Genomic DNA, 20,113 nt, shown 5'->3' with positions numbered 1-20,113 from the left:
GATGGGCTCATGATCAAGGGGTGGACCTGACCATGGAGGTGTGGGAGACCATATTGTGAGCTTGTTTGCTTCCCTGCTGAGCTTGGTGCAAAGCTGCCTGGTGGGAACTTGGCAGTTGCGGACCAGACAAGGAGCAAGCAAACAGCCACCTAAAACTAGACATCAGCTGGGGTCAAGGAACAGCCACATTGTTTTGGGGGACACGTCCAGACACAAACAACCACCTCAGCATGCTGAGGCATGCGCAGTCCATGGCAAAGGACTAGGCAGCCATTGCGTATGCCCCTTGGAACCAACGTGCCGAGACGGGGAACATGCGCGGATGTGCGGTACGTGCCATTTTCAGGGAAATGGGCTCCCCAAATACTCTATAAAAGACTGCACCATCGAACAGTAAGGGGCACGATCTGGAGACCCCCACCACTTGTAGGAAACTACAGACCAACGGGATGCCGCTGGATCCATGGTGGTGACTATCTCTTCCAACTCCATCCCAACTGCTTACTAGGTTTCCTTCTTTTCTATCCTTTATTCCTTTTCCTATCGCTCTTTTCTTATCAACACTCTGCTCCAATAAGCATTCACAATTGGCAGCATTTGACCTCATTTGTGTCTTCATCTCACTCCGGGCGTAACATCGAATCTCCCCGGCTTGGGCTGTCCTGGGCCGGAACAGTAGGCCATCACACAGGTCACTCATGAATGTGAAACTTACTGCAATCAAGCGAGCTACACAAGTAAAATCTCCCTGGAATAGAGGGCGGTGGCTGGTTTTTCGACATGACGAGGCCTGGCAAATTGACTATATTGGACCAGTGCCACAAACACACCAAGGCAAGTGCTACATACTCATCATGGTGAAAGCAACTACTGGGTAGCTAGAAACATGCCCTGTAAACCATGCCACTGCCTGAAATACCATCTTAGGCCCTGAAAGACAAATTTTGTGGCAACATCGTACCCCAAAATGGTTGAATCAGACAATGGGACTAATTTCCAAAATAACGTCATAAACTCCTGGGCAAAGAAATACGGCATTGAGTGGGTCTATCACATCCCCTATTACCCACAAGCCTTTGGAAAGACTGAGAGATATAATGGGCTTATAAAGACTCTTGAGAGCATTGGGCAGTGGAGCATGGAAGCATTGGGATACAAAATTTGCAGCAGCCACTTGGCTGGTCAACACCAGAGGATTTACTAACCATCCTGGTCCCGCCCAAACAAAACCCCTACATACTGTGGGGGGAGATAAGGTCCCCATAGTGCACATAGGGAAGTGTTTGGGGAAGGCAGTGTGGATTGCTCCTCCAATGGGAAAAAGGCAAACCCATTCATGGGATTGTTTTCACTCAAGGACCTGGGTGTACTTGGTGGGTAATGCGGAAGGATGGAGATACCTGGTGTGTGTCTCAAGGAGATTTAACCTTGGGGGGGAAAATAATCTGTGATGTGAATTATATGTTGTAGGAAGTAATGTAACAGGAGTGGCCTCACTGACAAAGAGCGAGATTCACAAGGAACCAGATGAGTACAGTGATAACCCAAATCAAGCTGGTGCTGGTGCCCAACAATCAAACATGCTGCTTCTCCTGTCCCGAGTACCCATCTTGACAGATGGGGCCCAAGTCATAGCCTCTTGTGAACATCTGAAGGAGTAGAGGAAGCTCATGGATTGGAAGAGTAATATAGGTTAAAGGACAAGGGATAGCAGTTAATGAGAATGTATAAATCTGTATGTTGGGTATAAAGATGGTTTAGATATGTATTAGAAGTTGCAAATGTTGGGAAGAAGGAATTTCAGTAATGAGAACTAAATACAGTGGAATGGTTAGAAGATATACATGTCTATGTATTAAGTTTGTGGGACCTAAGCATGATGCAAATGCTATGGAATAAGGGGTGGAGATTATATTGGGCCTGGCTGAGACCCATCATAGCCCTCACAGTGCTGTGCTTGCATTGGTAGCTAGAAAGGTGGTGATAACACACAAGTGCTTTGGCTACTGCTGAGCATCGCTCCCACAGCATCCAGGCTGTCTCTCCAACCTTCCCCCCATGTCACCAGTAGGCTGGGGGTGGGCAAGATCTTGGGAGGGGACATAACCAGAACAGCTGACCCAAAGTGACCAACGGGATATTCCATACCATATGATGTCTGCTCAGCATTAAAAGCTAAGAGAAAGGAGGAAGGGAGGGCATTTGTTATTCACAGTGTTTGTCTTCCAGAGCAACCACTCCACGCACTGAAGCCCTGCTTCCTGGGAAGTGGATGAACATCACCTGTTGATGGGAAGTAGAGAATAACATCTTTTGTTTTCCTTCGCTTCTACATGTGTGACTTTTTGCTATTGCTTCATTAAACAGCCTTTATCTTGACTTACAAGGGTTTTTTTTCCATCTTATTTTCTCCCTTCCTATTCTGCTGAGAAGGGGAGTGATAGAGCAGCTTGGCAGGCACCTGACATCCAGCCAAGGTCAACCCTCCACACTTGAGAAAATTGCAAAATAAACATGTCCTACACATAGGACATTTCTTGATAATCGTTTCAAGGTAAAAGAACTGACAAATTACATTGCTTCTCATTGTGTTCAGTACTTTATCAGAGAAACAAAATACTATTTGGCATTTGTATTAAGCACTTAGGGAACAGAGAGAAATAACGGACAATTAAAAAATATTGTTATCTGTGATAATAATACTGCAGTAATTATACATCCAAATTAACCTGCATGCTGTAAACCCAGGGGAAGGCGAAGTTCCCTCATATGTTTAATAGAGGAAACATGACTATCCATTTTACCAAGGGGCAATAAGAAAAGGAAAAATGAGTAAGACTGTCAGTGTAACACTCTGAGAGTTTTATTTTCATATTTTAAATGTAAATTAAGATTTAACAAAAATTATTTATACCAGAAGACACAAAATTAAATACCTTATTTTTTACTTCTATGATTCAAATGAAAGTCTGACAAAAAAAGAAGTGTCATAAAAAACCCTGAAAAAATGTATGATTCAAAAGTAATTCCTTATATGCCATCACTTATACCATATATGCATTAATAAATATGTAGCATAATTGCATGTTTTCCTTAGACTAATTATTAGGAAAATGCTTCATTTTAAGCCTGTCATTAATCAGATTAATATTTGGGTGTTTTTTGGGAGGTTTTAATGGTATATATTGCTCATTTTACGCAAAACAAGGGCAAATGCCTCTGAAAGAAGTGCATTTCACATTAATATTTTATATAATCAGTATGTTTCATTGAGTCATTCTGAGATAACAAAAGCTACCATCTTTTCTTTAGGTATTTAACATACATAAGAAACTATGATGTGCTTACAATATTCCTATTGACATACTTTATTTTTCATTCAAGTATATCTTTAAATGAGATAAAAAGCCACCCACAAAGTTTTGCAAGAAAAAGTAATAGCATAACACGTTGAAAGGACAATCCTTTGTGGTCAGATTGCAACAGTGCAAACTTAGTCATAACATTTATTTCGCTTAAGATGTTAGTAGTTACTCTACTCATCTTGTTTGTATATACAAGTAGTAATTAACCTCAGACTCAAAATTAGAAGCCATAGCTTAAGATCAGACTGAGTCAATAGAGTCAGTTTTGTTTGTCTCCCACTGACAGCAGCATGCTCTATCACAAGTACCCCACAACAGAATGGGAGTGGGAAGGGCTATTTGAAAGACAAAAACAAAACTACCCCCCCAGTTACTGGTGTACTCATGTCTTATAGCCAACAGGAATTGATCTATTGTCTAATCAATTTGGTCTCTACACACCTACAGTGCTGTCAACAGCTATTCCATGGTCTTCACTTTCCAGAGGCAGAAATTTAAGTCCTTAGTCAAGCAGACTTTCAGCCAAGAATGCAGCAATTACTTTCTATTATAAATTATTATGAATTTACTTAATAGTTATGACATCATATTTTATTGAATTTAATCATTACAATACAGCAGCTACCTGTGCTAGACACATGTAATTGTCTAGACCAGGGGTCCTCAAACTACGGCCCGCGGGTCGGATACAGCCCCCCAGGGTCCTCAATCTGGCCCCCGGTATTTACAGAACCCCCCCGCCGGGGGTTGGGGGGGGGAAACCAAGCAGCCGCAAATGACTGCCTGCCACTTCATCTGCGCGCCGGCCCCCTGGTTAAAAAGTTTGAGGACCCCTGGTCTAGATAGTCTATATGTTATTGACCAACTGTTAAGTATTGGAAGTTGGAAGTGAACATAAAACATTCAAATTAACATGGGTGGATTTTTTCCAGAGAGCTACTACTGTTAGTTTCATATTTCCTGTATCAGGAAGTTATAGAAGTTGAAGAACAGATCTTTAAGCAGTTTGTATTATCACCCCATAAAAGCTAGATAAAATTAGACTAAGACCGCTGCAAGGTTTGGTTCAAGGTCTTGAATAATTTTAATTTATTTTACTCCTATTTTTATTCAGATTACTGATAAATACAAGTAATGAGAATGATCCCTCCCCCAATTTCATCAGACTTAGCATCAGCTGTTTCAAACAAAAATACAGTCAATGTAACATTTCTCAGTAGTAGAGCAGTTATCAGTATCACCCAACAAACATTCATTTCAGTTCAGGTAAACCTCCTATGTCTACATTTATCTGCCCCCAAGCAGCATAAAACATCTAAACTGAATTGACCTTAACTTATCCAAAGATCATTTTTGTTCAGATAAAATGAAAATCCTCCTTATTCAAGAGACTCCAGAACTTACATGTGTGAACCAGAAGAGTGCCCTACTGAGTCAGACAAAACAAACTGAACATGAAATTTTCACTTTCATTAAAAATTGAAACGCAACATCTATATTTAAACAACTTTATTAACATAGTTAAGCAGTGATTAACATTCACATCTATTATATCACATCATACAAATGTAAATAAAAAATTACTACAGTACAATATATATTCTCTGCATGATCCAAAATACTTGGTGGCCCCAAAAACCTCTTTAAAATTCAGCAGCTTATCAAAAATTAAAACCATATTCTATTTAAAATGAAGTTCTGTTAGTAAATAGGCAGACTTCAAGAAGTATCGCTCAATTTAGTACAGTTTGAGACATTGCAGGAGGATATGTTTGAAGGAAACATTCAAACATTGTGGCAGATACAGAAACATCAGTTTTAAAGCTTCCAAGTAAAACTCATACAACCTAAGTTGCCAGCAGAAAGATCAGTCATCTTTCATTTTAAACTATTCTATATATAGCATCCAATTAAAAATTTTAGAAGTGTTTAGTATTAGTAAGTAAGACATAAATAACTACCTATCTCTTCCCATGAAAAAAAGATAGTATTACAATGGAGATTTCAACAGCCATGTAAACCTGCTTATACCCATCCTTTATTTTCTAATCACCATCCTCACAAAAAAATCACCCTGGCCTTCTCAGTTTTGTTGCTCACCCAAAGTAAGGAATTAGATACCTAAGGCAAAAGTAGCACAGTAGAATCAGCTTACAGAAAAGTGATACTATGAGCACCGAATTATTTGAGATATGGATTTGGCTTACTTAAGTATACTGTAATACCACACAGGGATTCATCTACTGTAGAGCCATTTTAACTTCCCTCACATAAATACATTCAAGTACGTATCATTATTTTAGCAGAATATACTCTACAAGGCAAGCAACAAGAGTATTCACCTCAGAGTTTCCCATTTAAACTAATTATCTAAAACTAGCTCACTCCAACCATTAAGTACAAAGAGCAAGAGTCAATGGCAGACTAAAAAAAATTATATTGGAGAAAAATACTTAGTAGACTGATGGATGCAAGTCATTCTGGAGAATACATAGGTGAGTGAAATACACAGCTACTGATCAAGCTTTATTTACTCAAGATGAGGTTACTGGAAATACTTATGTAATATATCACAAATATGCATGCAAATTACATCAGCATCTATCAGAAATAACTGCAGGATGTTTTGCAATTTACAGCAGTCGTTTCACTGTAGAGCTTAACCTTTATCTAAGATAAAAAGTTACTCTTTAGACCCTATATAGAAAATTTTATGCATTTATCCTCATGAAAAGGACAGTATTGAAGCAATTAGTGTTAATTTGCAACTTCTTGACAAAAATCTGAAACGAAAGATTTCCAATACAATGTTACATTTAAAGCATTTTTCAAAAAATATTTAAGTTGTTTGAATATGGATGCATTCTCCTCAAGGGAAGAATGTTTTTGCACCTTTATCTGTTAATACATTCAATATGAATAAAATAGGTGAAGCAAAAGTCATTGTTGTTCAACAGTAGAAGGTTAATTCAGAGTAAGTTTAAGACAGAGGAGCTGCCTAATATAAAATACATAAACTGATATAATTAAGACACATTTTTATAAGCATGTGTTCTGAACAAAAAGGGCACAAGAGTATTCACCTGAGATAAAGCTAGTCTTTGATTATTTCTAAGTAGCAATGCATTTTGCTTGAGGAAAGCCACTTGAAACTTTAAAAAATACATTTTACTATTATATAATATATGCAGTTCAAGTAATTAAGATTGATGCTAACATAACAGTCCTAAAGAACTCAAAAAGAAAAAACAGTGTATCAATATTGTTAGTTACAAAATTTATGCTACTGCATAACTTTTACAAATTATAATTATTATAAATTTTAAACCCATTCTTCCAAAACTGATGTTTTGAGTACAAGCTTTAAGGAGCAATAAACTAAAGCATAAGAATCAGTTTATTACAATATATACATATTCACCAATTTTGAAAATAATCAAGCTTTGGAAAAAAATTACAAAATTGATTATTTTTGCTTGCACTGCTTAAAATAATGAAGCATTCTAATCTTCTTTCCTAAATGAAAAAAACAGTTTCCTGAATGTGCAATGAATAAAATTTAGTATTGAACTTCTAATTTAACAGCAATTTAGAACTGCCAAAAAGATGCATTTAATAAGGATTTTAAATACCCTTTCTGTTACCAACTTAGGTTGATCAGCAGCTTTTCTTCACTCTCTAAATCCTTCAAAAAGGGAAACTCAGAACAAGAAAAAGGCATATATAAAACCAGTAAACACTGACCTCCTGAGGTTCCTACAACAAAAATATTCAAGTAGAAAATCTGCAACATGACTTAGCAGCAATTTCTGTAGTTTAGCAGACTAACAGCACTTTATTCAGCTTGTAAGGAGCAAATGAAGCCCTGCTTTTAGGACGCCAAGAGGCAGAAACACTGGAATGTAACAAACAATTGTACCAGTATAAACATCCAGTCAACATTCAAGAACTGTCAAGACAACATCATGAGAATTAAAATGCTTTTTATATATCCCATGACGCAATAACTGAATTATAACTTTTAATGCTGATTCAGAACTTTTCTTACCTCAGATTAAACCCTAAATGGTTTCTGCAAATCTCTATTTTATGCATTAGGAACATGGTTTATTTGCTTTAAAATAGACCATAAGAGAACTTACTGATACAAAAGACTATTTTGTCAGTACTGTTTATTTCTGCCTTAATTACTTTCCTTGTTGTTATACCAGATTAGTTTACATTTGTACAAATATCTATTAAAATACTATGTACAGAAGTGGCATCCTAAACTAATCTGAGGTGGAGCAGTTTTATTTGGTTAAAAGGGCTTTCTGAAATTTAAAAAGTTTAACTAAATTCAGATTCTAGCTGTAATACTACAGTATTATTTTGGTAGGTTTTCTATTCAACAAATTTTTTTTTTTAGTGTCATCTAAAATAATATCCTACCTTGCTAATTTTTTTTTTCTTCTTCTTCCAGAATTTGGTTTTAAAGTGTTTTTAGTGCCTAAAATTATTAATAATTCAGCATTCTTAGTTAAGAAGGAATTTTGTATTTGCTATCAAAGCAATGTACTTCATACAGTATATGTCCAAACTATACTTCAGGTATAATCCATTCAAATTTGCAAAGCAAAAAAAAAAAAAAAGGGGGGGAGAACAGGACACACACATTTAAATGTGCATGTGCATGCTATCACACATAAAAACAACCCCACCAAAACTCTTTAAACAGCATTTATAAGTCCACACTCATACAACTCAAACTTCAGGGCTAAATCATTTAAGACTCAAAGAATAGAACCATGCAAAGAGCAGCAAGTTCTTAAAAAAACCAATAAAACAAAACCAACAAAAAACCCCATGAAAAATCCCCAACTAAACAAACCCACCACAAACAAACCACAGAACACCAAAAAACCCCCAAACTGTTATTCAATATCCAATTTTGCAATGTAACGGTGAGAAACTAAATCTATAAAAAGGCTGTTATGACTTAGTTTTGTTTTTCAGGTTAATTATGCAGCACTCAAAAAATGGAAAGGTGCAGCTTCACACCTCTGACCAGCAGTTTAAAATCTCTCCATTTTCCTTTATCATCATGAGATACTCTTTAGGCAATCTAAAATAATAAAGACTTGCTACTTCCAGATGAACACAAGATCAAGTGTACCAGTTAGGATTTCACATTTACAGTACATAAGAAAATACACATGAAAAGAAAAGTAAAGGGTTAACTTAATAAGAATTTATTCACAGGAATACAAGTAAGTAGAGAGAAGAAAAAAAAAACCCAAACCAAAAAAAACCAAAACCCCATCAACAGAAAAGCTAAACAAATGAAATGAAGAGGATCCAAATCAACTTTCACTCCGTAGCTTTAAACTTGCACCCTTGTGCATTTAACTACATCACACAGGGCCACCAACATGTGCTGATACATTGCAGATACCCTGCATTACATCCATTAACTTAAACATCTCCAAGATCATGCTGTGAACAAAAAGAAAGCATAAAAGGTAATACACATTGAGTGGGAATAAACACAAATATAGCAATCACGTCATCAACTTCTACAACTATCTTTACGTGCCAACTAACATTTATGCAGCTTTTAACAGGTCTTACCATGTAACTCATTTTTAGAGATTCTGCTAAAAATCACTAGTATATAACCATGCAGAAAGCACATCACACTGGCAGCACAGAGGCAAATATTTTGTAGTTATATTAGCTTTCCACATTGTGCAGGTTACACACAATACACTATCAATCTTAACAGAGCCTAAAAATGTATTTCAAGGCCTAATTGTTAACTACAGTACTTTATAGCTATTTTCTTAAGAAAAATAAGATCCACAGAATCTCAGAAAAGGAATTTTAAATGCAGGGCTATATTGAATTGGTAAACTGCAGCACAAGACTGGTGCAACGTAGGTAAATGTATACCAATTTCATTCTATGTGATGCAAGCATGCTACTTTCCCACTAATTTAAATTACTTCTGATCGCTATGAGCCAGAATGAATGCCTGAACCTTAAGCTGCACATTAAGAATAATGCCTTACTCTAGAAATTAAATCTAATTAAGTACAATAGCCAAATCATATCTGCTACTTTAATTTTTTTTAAACGTAAAAAATTAAGATGTCAATCTTTCCTTTGAAGTGTTACTCCCCTTACCCCAAAAATGAAAGGAGCAACTAATTTGCCAGCTTGCAGGTTGCTTCATTTTGTCTACATTAACCTTTATTAATTTATGATGGGGTTTCTATATTGTACACTGCAAGTGTCTGCTCCTAATAGAGACACAAGCTGCATTTTAACTGTACTAACTTCATTTGTTTAGTTATTCATTAACATGCAAATTACCTAGGAATCCCATCAAGCAGGATGAAATAATGTAGAAAACCCTTAAAAAAAAAACCACAAACAAGCCAACCAAAAAACAAACCATAAAAGAAAAAAGAAAGCCTTTTACTGTTTTTGACCCCTATTCTTAGGTTTCCTTTATTGTGCGCAAAATAGTTTTCCTCTTTACATGTTCCTATGGTTCAATTATATTGTTCTTATTTTGGTACAATTCCCCACAATAGTCCAGAATGTACTGTTTTGTTAATAGATTTTTGTTTTCTTCTTCCCATCCAGTGCAGAGTTGTAATAGGAGACAGATTTCCACCCACAAAGGCTCCAGATGTTAAAACATTTCCCAACATCGACTTAATACAGCGATGGCAACACCTCCCTCCCGCCCCTCCCAGTAGGGTTGGGATTGTACTGTATTCCCTACTGGTTTACCCTTCCCCCCAGTAAAGGGTAACATTTTCCCTGGGTGCAGAGGCTCCCTCATAGTCTCCCAGACTGAAGGACCTGAAAAAGAAAAGATAGAAGTATAGAGTTAAATCTTACCTTGAACCTTAACTGACAGATCAGTGCATAAACAAAGAGCTTGTTTGCCTTTTTTAAGTGGTAAGGTGCCAACCTTTAACTTAAAAATGAACTTATGTCTAGATTTTCTTTTTTAAGTCTGTTTAAGAAAAGAACCCATTTACACCAGATAAATTATTATTCATGTAACACCACCATATACTTTAAAGCTACACTGACAGTTCCACTGCTGTGGCTAAGCTTAGATTTAAGATAAAAGCAGTCCTTTATATTCTAACAAGCTTTTGCCTTTTTAGTACAAGATTATGAGGTAGTTATGACATTGAGAAAGAATATTAAACATACCTTCTACTGACCTAACAATGTCATTTTTAGGTGGATTAAAAAAGATAGCCATAGTGTCTCCTCAGTACAAACTGAGGATAATTGACAGCTTTACCACTTTGGATTCCTCTTCATTAGGATGAAAAAATCCACTTATTTCAGAACTAAAATGCCCTAATTTATAAATGTATAAAAGTTTGACATTGGTTTATTTTTAATCCATTGTTCAGATAAAAATGTAATTCAGTTTCTTATGTCACTGACTGACAAATCTTAGGCTGACTTTTAATAGTTGTCCATTCAACAATAAAACAGAATTGCAATATTCACTCCCATAATTTCAATATAAAAATTCTAGAAAAAGTATCAAATTTATATAAAGATTGAAGGAATAAACTTAATTTGCCCTTTTTTGGGGGTAATATAATAATCTCTTCACAGTATCGCACTACTTTACATACAAGAACTTTGCTTTTTATAGTGTACACAAACAGCATACAGAGCAAGGTGGTATAAGAATACAAGTATTCTAGAATGCACAGTCAGTGTTCTTTGCTGAAGTTGAATCATTCTCTTGACAGAACTGTAACAATTCTGAATTGGTGCATAAAACACATCAGCCTCTGCAAAATGTCAAGCTCTACAGTCAGCAGAGGCTTTTTTCTTCTTATAGGAAGGAAAGATATCTGTTCCAGCATATCTAAAAAATTTTAGTCTAGTGAATTAATTGTTTCATATAATGTAAACAGGAAGGAAGTCTGTTATACAGCTCTGTTAAGCAAGGAAAATTCGTGTGCTTACCTCTAATTATGGGACTGCAGTTACAGTGCATAAGGTTAAACTCCGTAGTAAGCTGCAAGGCGCTCTTTTAAGGGAAGAGGAAACTGGTCAGAGAAGCGCCTCCAATTCTCATCCCCAACTTGATTTTTAAATCCATGAAGAATCTACAAGGGGGGTGGTGGGGGTGTGTGTCAAGATAATCATTAAACAGCAGATACACAATCATTATTTACTAGCAACATATGCAGTAAATCACAAATTGCTGGATTGTGCATCTGTCCATTTGAATTCTCCAGTTAAATATTTAAGTGTTACTAAGAAACAAAGGAAGCCTAATAATGTCTATCTTAAAAGAAAAAAACCACAATATTTCAGTTAAGGGTGACATAGAGTATAGCTACCCACACAAATTAGTATGAAATACATAAATATATATTATATTCTATATAAATATACATATGTGTATGTATGTATTTTTATTGACTATGGTGACTTAAAAGCTAGAGTTAGGCCATTTCAGAATGGTAAACATTTTGTCAATTACAGTTTATATGTTAACATTACTGCATTAACTTTTTTTTTTCCCTCCAAAAAACCCACGTAATATGTTTTGGTAGGAAAGCTGAGCCAGAACCACCACCGGCATTTAACAGAATGAATGCCTGTCAATTTTAAGCAAATATAAAAACATCCTGCAAGAGCTGTGTTTTTTCCTTGGAACCTGTAAACAACTATTACTAAAAAGGAAGCTATTAAAATCTTTTGTGTTATGAAAGAACAGGGATCCACAGCAGTCAAAAGCTGGCATAAGAGGGGAGGGGGGAGATTTCTACAGGACCCTCCAATGTAATAAATTAACTGAAAACTATGAAAACTGAATGGTACTGTCAAAAAGGTCTTAGTATTTTAGCCTGAAAACAGCAGGTTAAAAGGCAAACATGAAAGAACAAAGTCAGATGAAGTGGCTCCTCCCAATAGAAAGGAATGCAGTGTGTCTCAAATTTTGGTTTGTTTTTCTTTTTAAACTCAAGGATACTGAATTGTGGAACAGTCTGTCAGGAAAACAACCTCACAAAAAAAGGCAATGTCAAAGTTGAAGCTCATGGCACCGAGTTCACCCTCAACACAGCTTTCTCAAGCAGAGGTGTTCTTAAATAGCATGTAGCAATAACAACATTACAGCATCACCAGTTAACTTATTGCTTTTCTCTCTGAAAGAGACCTTTCACAGGCAGATTCACCCCTCTCTAACCCAAAGAGTCTTATTAGCCAGCTGCCAAGAAACTACCAAAAAAAAATAATTATGTAAGAATGTTCAGGTGCAACAAAAGGAACACTTGCAGTACAGTTTTAGCAAGTGAGCTTCAGCTACAGTCTTCAGATATCTTGCTTTTATAAAACATGATACAATTCTTAGTGTATTTATCAGATCTCAACACTGACAGTTCATCTACCTGTGCTTTTGGAAGGGGTATTTTCTCTCTCAGCTCTAGTGCTCCAAAAACCAACGCACCCCAAAACCCAAACATTGCACAATCCACTAGCAAGAAAAAGACTTCATGGGACTACATAAAGTTTTTCCCCATTGTTCCTAAAAGACATAATTATTGCTGGAAAAACATGCAACTGGACTACAGTAATCGTGTATTCAGCTAGCATAAAAACTCACTCCAGTGAGGAAGTAATCTAAAAAATTTGCACGCCATTACTTGAAAAAAGCTGTCTCCTTTCTTGCATGGCAAAAAGCACAAAAGAATGCACTTTAAAAAGCAAGGATGTCCGTACACCAAGCAATCAAGAAACACTTTGTATAGTTTGAACATATTAGATCCCACATGGATATCCTGGAAAAAATTTGAACAAGAGGAGCATAGCTTATTGAAGCAAGTACTGAAAAGCTGAAGGACCAGGACAGAAACATGTACTGAAACTGCTTTGGACTCATCACAGACAGTATTCCTGGACTTTCTGTTAAGCTTGTATTTCCTGTTTCCTTCTGCTGATGGATACTCACAGCCATGCATCTCCTGACCCTGATGTTCCTTTGAAGCCTCTCCTAACTAGGACAAAATTTTTGTCTTTGCTCCTCAAGATGGGATTCAAGAGTTCCAGCTTCTGTTCTGATGTGAACACTTGGCACTACTTGAAGAGAAAGTGCTAATACTGACCCATGATCTAAGTACATACTTAGAAATATGCTCCATTTCAGCTTTAAGTGGACCATTAAATCTTGATATACATCCTTCCTAAAAATAGAAATTTCACTTTACAACATATGAGGGGAGCCACGCTACTGAACAGTAACAGCATCTGTTCATGAAACAGAAATAAGTTTATTTTGTTCTGGTTGTTAACCTAAGACAGTAGTGCCAAAACACAATATATTACATTCTGGGTGGGTTTTTTTGTTTGGTTGGTTTTTGTTTATTTTACACAAGGCAAACAGTCCTTTTGCTTAAAATCTATAAATCTATTGACACTTTGTCTAGGAATGCATTCTTGGCTATCCCTATACATTGGTTTCTTGATGACTTGCTTATCTAAGAGGAATTCTGAGGAGGGTTAAGCAATCCCAAAAAAACTTTATTTACAGCTGAAGCAAGATAAACAGATCAGGATATCAGATTAGCACTGGAAGATTTTTCATTTGCAATTTTCTAGATATCTCTAAAAAAAGTAGGCATCAGGGAGGGGGGGGAGTCTTGAACCGCACAGATCTCATGTTCTGGAAAGAAAAAAAAAAACAACCCAGAAAAAATGTCTTATATGTGGTACAAAAAGCCCTGTTCTTCCAAATGCAGTCAAAATGGAGTAGGCTGGACATTATGAAAAGCTCTCTGAAGATGAATATCATTTCTAATAAGATCTCAAGTGAGCTTTTCAACACTGTTAAAAAGAATTTTTGGAATAACCTGAAAGCATATAAGAAAATATAGGTAAAAAAACTTCAGATTTTTATGATGTTTTGTCTGAAAGTTTATGACATCACAAGAAAGCCTTCATGACCACAAATACAGTAAGTGCTAACAGTGGAAACAGAAAGCAAGAAAGAAACAAAAGATCCAGAACTACCACAGTTCAGATATACTGTCATGCTAGAAACATTACCTTACAGAACATGTCCCGCAGATCGTCTTTTGGGCTAATCCATGATGCAACAGCATCACAAAAAAAAATAAAGTCCTATAAGATTAAACAATCACATAGGTTAGAAACCTCAATTTATAGGTCTGAAAACAATGCTTGATGTTTGTTTAAGTGTATGGAAATAGAAATAGCTGAGTGTAGGAATAGCTTTGATTTTTCAGGTTTTTGATTAAATAAAAGTACAGTTAAAAAAACAGAAATCAAACACCTCTTCCCCTCCCACACCACACTTGTTTAACTAATTCCTTCAGTACACATACCAAGTTTGAGAACCAATCATCTTAACAATCGACAAACTCAAGACCATACTCACAACTCACTAACATGTATTTCCAGTTGGGAAAAAATCTGTTTTACTTCTTTAAGCAGAGCCAGAAGTTGTTTCTGGGATACACAGAATGTTTATCATACAGGTTCAAAACTAAAGCCACTCCAAAATCCCTACGTTTAATTCATCTGCTGTCACGCATTACCTCCTCCTACACCATTAATGCTTAAGACTGATGTCTTAAAGTTGATAATGCACATGATTTTCAATAGGAACTGAGGAAAACTATATAAGAGAGCTGGGATAATGAAGAAAGTCCTTAATTACTCCCTCTCTTTAAGCTATGTGAAAGAACATATGGACAGTAGAAGAGGGAAATGCTAAAAACAAAATAAGGGATTAGTGAAATGAACTGAAAAATTTGAAGCAAGATAGAGGCCTAATTCTTGTGTTTCAGGGGAAAGGATTCTAGGCAGAGGAGAGGGAAATTAGCCTTTGTTTTCCTCTTAAAAAATATTAGGAGCTGCAGAGACTAAAGAGTAAGTCATATTCTATTCTTGAGATGTACCATTTATTTTAAAGAGATGCATCTTGTCATATTGACTATTTAAGCCAGGGGTCCTCAAACTATGGCCCACGGGCTGGATACAGCCCCCCAGGGTCCTCAATCCGCCCCCCGATATTTACAGAACCCCCCCGCCCCCCCCCCCGCTGGGGGTTGGGGGGGGAAACCAAGCAGCCGCAGATGACTGCCTGCCCCTTCATCCACGCGCCGGCCCCCTGGTTAAAAAGTTTGAGGACCTCTGATGTAAGCACTATATCTTGAGTTGAAAGAGAATCTTCTCTACCCAAGTTTTAAGAATGAAGGGGTGGTTATTGTTTTTGTTCTCTTTTTTAAAAAACCTAGATTGCATCTGAAAAATAGGTTTAGTATGTCAACTTGTCCTGGTTTCAGTTGGGATAGTTAGTTTTCTTCGTAGTAGCTTGTACAGTGCTGTGTTTTGGATTTGGTGTGAGAACAATGTTGATAGGACATCGACAGTTTTAGTTGTTGCTGGGTAACATTTATACTAAATCAAGGACTTTTCAGTTCCTTGGGCCCTGCCAGTGAGAGGGCTGGAGGGACACGGGAAACTGAGAGGGGACACAGCCAGGACAGGTGACCCAAGCTAGCCAAAGAGGTATTCCATACCATATGACGTCATGCTGAGTATATAAACTGGGGAAAGAGGGGGGGGGGGGGGAGAGGGATATTCGGCCTCATGGTGTTTGTCTTCCCAAGTAACCGTTACGCGTGATGGAGCCCTGCTTTCCTGGAGATGGTTGAACACCTGCCTGTCCATGGGAATTAGTGAATGAATTCCTTGTTTTGCTTTGCTTGCATGTGCAGCTTTTGCTTTACCTATTAAATTGTTCTAAACTGAACCCTTGAGTTTTAAATTCCTTTCCAATTCTCCTCCCCATCCCTCTGGGTGAGGGGGGAGTGAGCAAGTGGCTGCGTGGTGCTTGGTTGCTGGCCGGGGTTAAACCATGATGTAACTTTTGCCTTGGATTTTCATACATATCCTCAACATAAAAAAAGACTGTCAAAAGTATCAAAATACAGTTAATCAAAGATCATTATTTACATGTTCCTTGTAAGTAAAAGGCAAAAAATGAATTTAACAGTAACGTCCTTTCCATAAGTGATAATTACTGAGGCAGAAATCCTGAAGTATCATGATATGTATAATTTGAAATATAAACATTTTGGCCTCCTTGACATAAAAAAACCCAACTATAGCATGTACTACAGGGAATTAACATAAAACTAAACTTTTTCATACTCCATATATAGCTTCCACTAAATGTCACGAGTAAAGAAAACAAAAAAGTTAAGATCTATTCATGTATCTTACTTGGACTACTCCACTGGGGTTGACTGAGATCATGGTACATATCCCACGGAATGCCGAATCCTTTTCTTCATTGTCTCTTATGTTTCGCAGAGAGGTACACCTAGTAAGTTGGAGAACAAACGATTTAGTAATTCTATTACTTTTTCATTCAGTCAGGTCAGAACTAGATTACAGTATTTGATGGAATAAGTCACACTGATAATCTTATCTGAAACACTGTTTTGGACACTTAGAAAGATACTTGTTGCACACAGTCTTTACTAGTATACTCCCATTAGGTATCATCTCCAGAATCTTGCTTTCCTGTTGCACTATATACAGATAGAAAGTGTGATTTGTATTCCATTAAATACAAAAGAAACATGTATATGAAATATTTATAGAAACTATCATTATTAGAAGCAGAACATATAATACTTTCACAGTATGAATTATGTCAAATACCACTTATAGAACAGTTATTTTTTACAGCATCAAGCAAGTTATTTTATGTATAACAAGTCTAGAAACATTCTTTACAGCAATTCAAGCCTCAGACTGAATTTTAAATAAAGTAATGCACAGTTTAAATTTTATAGTATTTGCATGCGTTGTTTTATCATTCTGGAGGATTTTAAAATGCTTTTTTGTAGTCAAGCTTTAACACGCAAGCATGTGACAATCTTATCCCATGCATAAATTAGTCGTTAGCCACAACAAAGAATAGATGACAGTGCTACTAAAAACTCACAAACCTGATAGGACAAGATTAGTCACATGGTTGGCAATGATTAAGGATTGAGATTTTGTAACCAACTGAAAAATATATCAAAAGGGGGAAAAGGGGGGAAAGGGGGGAAAGGGGGGAAAGGGGGGAAAGGGGGGAAAGATGAATTAAAAAAAAAAAAGATTGAATAATACACACCAGGGTCTTATAAACTGCTGTAGCATGGGGGCCACCTCTTGAGGACAAACGTAACCAAGACGACCAATTGTTATTGCTAAGGTAATGCAATCACGGTTATACACCACCAAACGCCAACCAAGACATGAGCAAATGAGGGGGGAGGAGAAAAAAATAAAAAACAACAAATAACTCAGAAACAGAAGCCAACAGAATCTGCGTATGATAGTAAACATAAGATTTCACCAGTGCTGTTTATTACCACCCCCTAAATAAGAGGCAGCAACATATACGGTATACTCTCCAGGGTAAAAGAAAAATTAAGGAAAATGAGAGAACACCAAAAAACACAATTTAAAATCCAAAGGCTTCCCGATATAAGCAGTCATTCTGCCCTCTTCAGAATCATCTCTTACAGTAAATTTATCTACCATATACTTCAAAGTTTTTAATAAAAAGTACTAATTATGGATACTCTTGACAGAAAGGAATTAAAGTATCAAGTACTCATAAACATTTTTTCAATAGTTTGAATTAAAGATTTTAATAGGCCTACTACTATCTATCAGTAAAAATACATTAATAATACTTTTACATTGAATATATTGTGGTCTGTCTAATAAACACTAAATAGATGAAACACTTCTCAGAGAGCACCAAATATTTGTTTTCTTCATAATCTTGTAGAGAATTTGAAGTGGTTGCTAACTCACAGCAACTGACTGCAGAAAATTAATTCTTTAATCTCAATATTTCTCCTGTTCAGAAAAGGCTTCCTCATAAAAGTTGTAAAGAATCTGACTTCTGATACAAAATCATAAAGGAAACTTGAAAAGCAAAACTGCTTCTATGGACAGTTAGGTAGTTTGGTCCTTTGTTCTGAGGAACAGACTGAAGAAAATGTCATCATGCAAATGTGTGTTTTAATGGTGCTTGCTCAACTCACAAAAGATTAATCTTTAGAAAAAGGAGAAGGTGGGGAATAATGTATCAGGATTATTTGAAGCAAAATACATGAATAATACTAAAATCCAGCAGATTTATATGAAGCAGAGAAAGGAAACCTATGTTCAAGGGACGTACTATGCAACAGTAATTAACAGGCATTTGTGAACAGTTTCATGAAACATGCAATAAAGCAGATGATGCTTTCTCCAATAAGTTTAGTGTAGGATATACTAGCAGTTTGAAACTTACTAATTCCACAAAAGCTGTGGCTCACTGGTAATGTACTATTTTGCCCAGACATTACTCAAATTCAATATGCAGTGTCTCTAATTTTTCAGCAGATCTAACTTCTAAAACTGCATTTGAAGTGCTACTTTCAAGTGAAAATACACTTTTAAGGTTTATCTGTTAAGTTCTCACAGCTATAGTCTGTACAAGGAATAGTAATTTCTGTCAGAGCTTAACTTTTTGGCATGTACTCATTATTTCCTATGCAACTACTTTTACTTAAGGTAGTCTCGTATGTTTCCATATAAGTGTTTTTATAGCTCATTACATAACAACCAAAAGCAGAAAACATTAATACTCTTGCATGTACCAACGGCATGCAGCACAATATCCCACAACAAACTTATATACACCACACTCAACGTTTATTTGCAGTTATGCATCCGCATTTAAAGTAACTATTAAGATACTAAAAAAACCCCACAAACCCGAACAACCCTACCCACCCCCCCCCCCCCCCAAATATATAAATCAGTGTTTGGATGCTTCAAAAAAATTCTCTTAGCAGCGATGGAAGCAAACTTTTAAGTATTGGATGCTTCTCAGTTACAGGTATTACACATCCATCAGTGCAGACAAAGGGGGTTGGGGCAGGGGGAAAGAAAATTTATATTACTATACTATTCTATGGTGTATTTCATAGCAGGTAGTTATTTGCTCCAAAATTATATTTTCAAAAAGCAGTATCTATAATATGCCAGACAACTAGGCAATTTTTCCTTCAAGTTCACCTTCCATACTAAATGAGGGAGTGAGGCGTAGAGAGTACTGAAGAAAAAATAGGCACTGAAAGAAACCACTCTTCAATTTATCTTATATTTAACTAAAAAAAAAAAAAATATCTCTAATTGTAGCACTGAATTTGCATAATTTTCAGAATTATGTCAAGTATAATGACTAAACCATTATTTTTCTTACCAGTTTTCCAACAGAAAAAAGTCAAAAGATTCTCAATTAGTAAAATTGTAAACCAGAAACCTGTTAGATTATTAAAGATTTGCTGAAGTATGGAAGGTGCTCTTCATACCAGAAAATGCCCTCTATAAAGGCAAAAGAAACAAGCCTCAGAAATTCCAATTTGGGGACTGCTCCCAATTTGGACAGCAAAACTGCTAGCCAGAACAAAAGTGTGCATGCCACTATTAGACTTTTTTTCAGAAATTTGCATTTAAGTGACCAGGTAACAGAAGTTATATGTAATTTTTAGTTGTGTTGTGGTAAAACTGCCATCAGAGATCTAAATTTCTGTGCATATTATTACAAATTTATCTTAAAAAAATAAGTGCATTTTTTGTCAATTCAGAGATCATTATTCATTTTATATATGCCAATTACATTTGTT

At 36.2% G+C, this 20,113-nt stretch overlaps 1 protein-coding gene across 4 annotated transcripts in view; it reads right to left on the bottom strand.

The window, feature by feature from the left end:
- Positions 1–4,859: 4,859 nt before the first annotated feature.
- LOC130141938 (transportin-1-like) overlaps positions 4,860–20,113 on the bottom strand; it is a 77,954-nt gene continuing 62,700 nt past the window's right edge. For 2 of the 4 annotated variants that reach the window (XM_056323233.1, XM_056323234.1), the window contains 5 exons: positions 17,557–17,632; positions 16,653–16,752; positions 14,448–14,522; positions 11,361–11,424; positions 4,860–10,217 (listed from right to left, as the gene is read on the bottom strand). In XM_056323233.1, the coding sequence (XP_056179208.1) occupies positions 10,045–10,217; positions 11,361–11,424; positions 14,448–14,522; positions 16,653–16,752; positions 17,557–17,632 (488 nt within the window). In that variant the 3' untranslated portion in view covers positions 4,860–10,044. Of the gene's footprint in view, positions 10,218–11,360; positions 11,504–14,447; positions 14,523–16,652; positions 16,753–17,556; positions 17,633–20,113 lie in introns of all 4 variants that reach the window. The other 2 variants (XM_056323235.1, XM_056323236.1) reach the window with 2 other exon arrangements.

The sequence above is a fragment of the Falco biarmicus genome, chromosome W, assembly GCF_023638135.1.
Source record: "Falco biarmicus isolate bFalBia1 chromosome W, bFalBia1.pri, whole genome shotgun sequence".
NCBI lineage: Eukaryota > Metazoa > Chordata > Aves > Falconiformes > Falconidae > Falco > Falco biarmicus.
The sequence above is the reverse complement of the archived record's forward strand: the minus strand, read 5'-3'. Positions and strand labels throughout refer to the sequence as shown.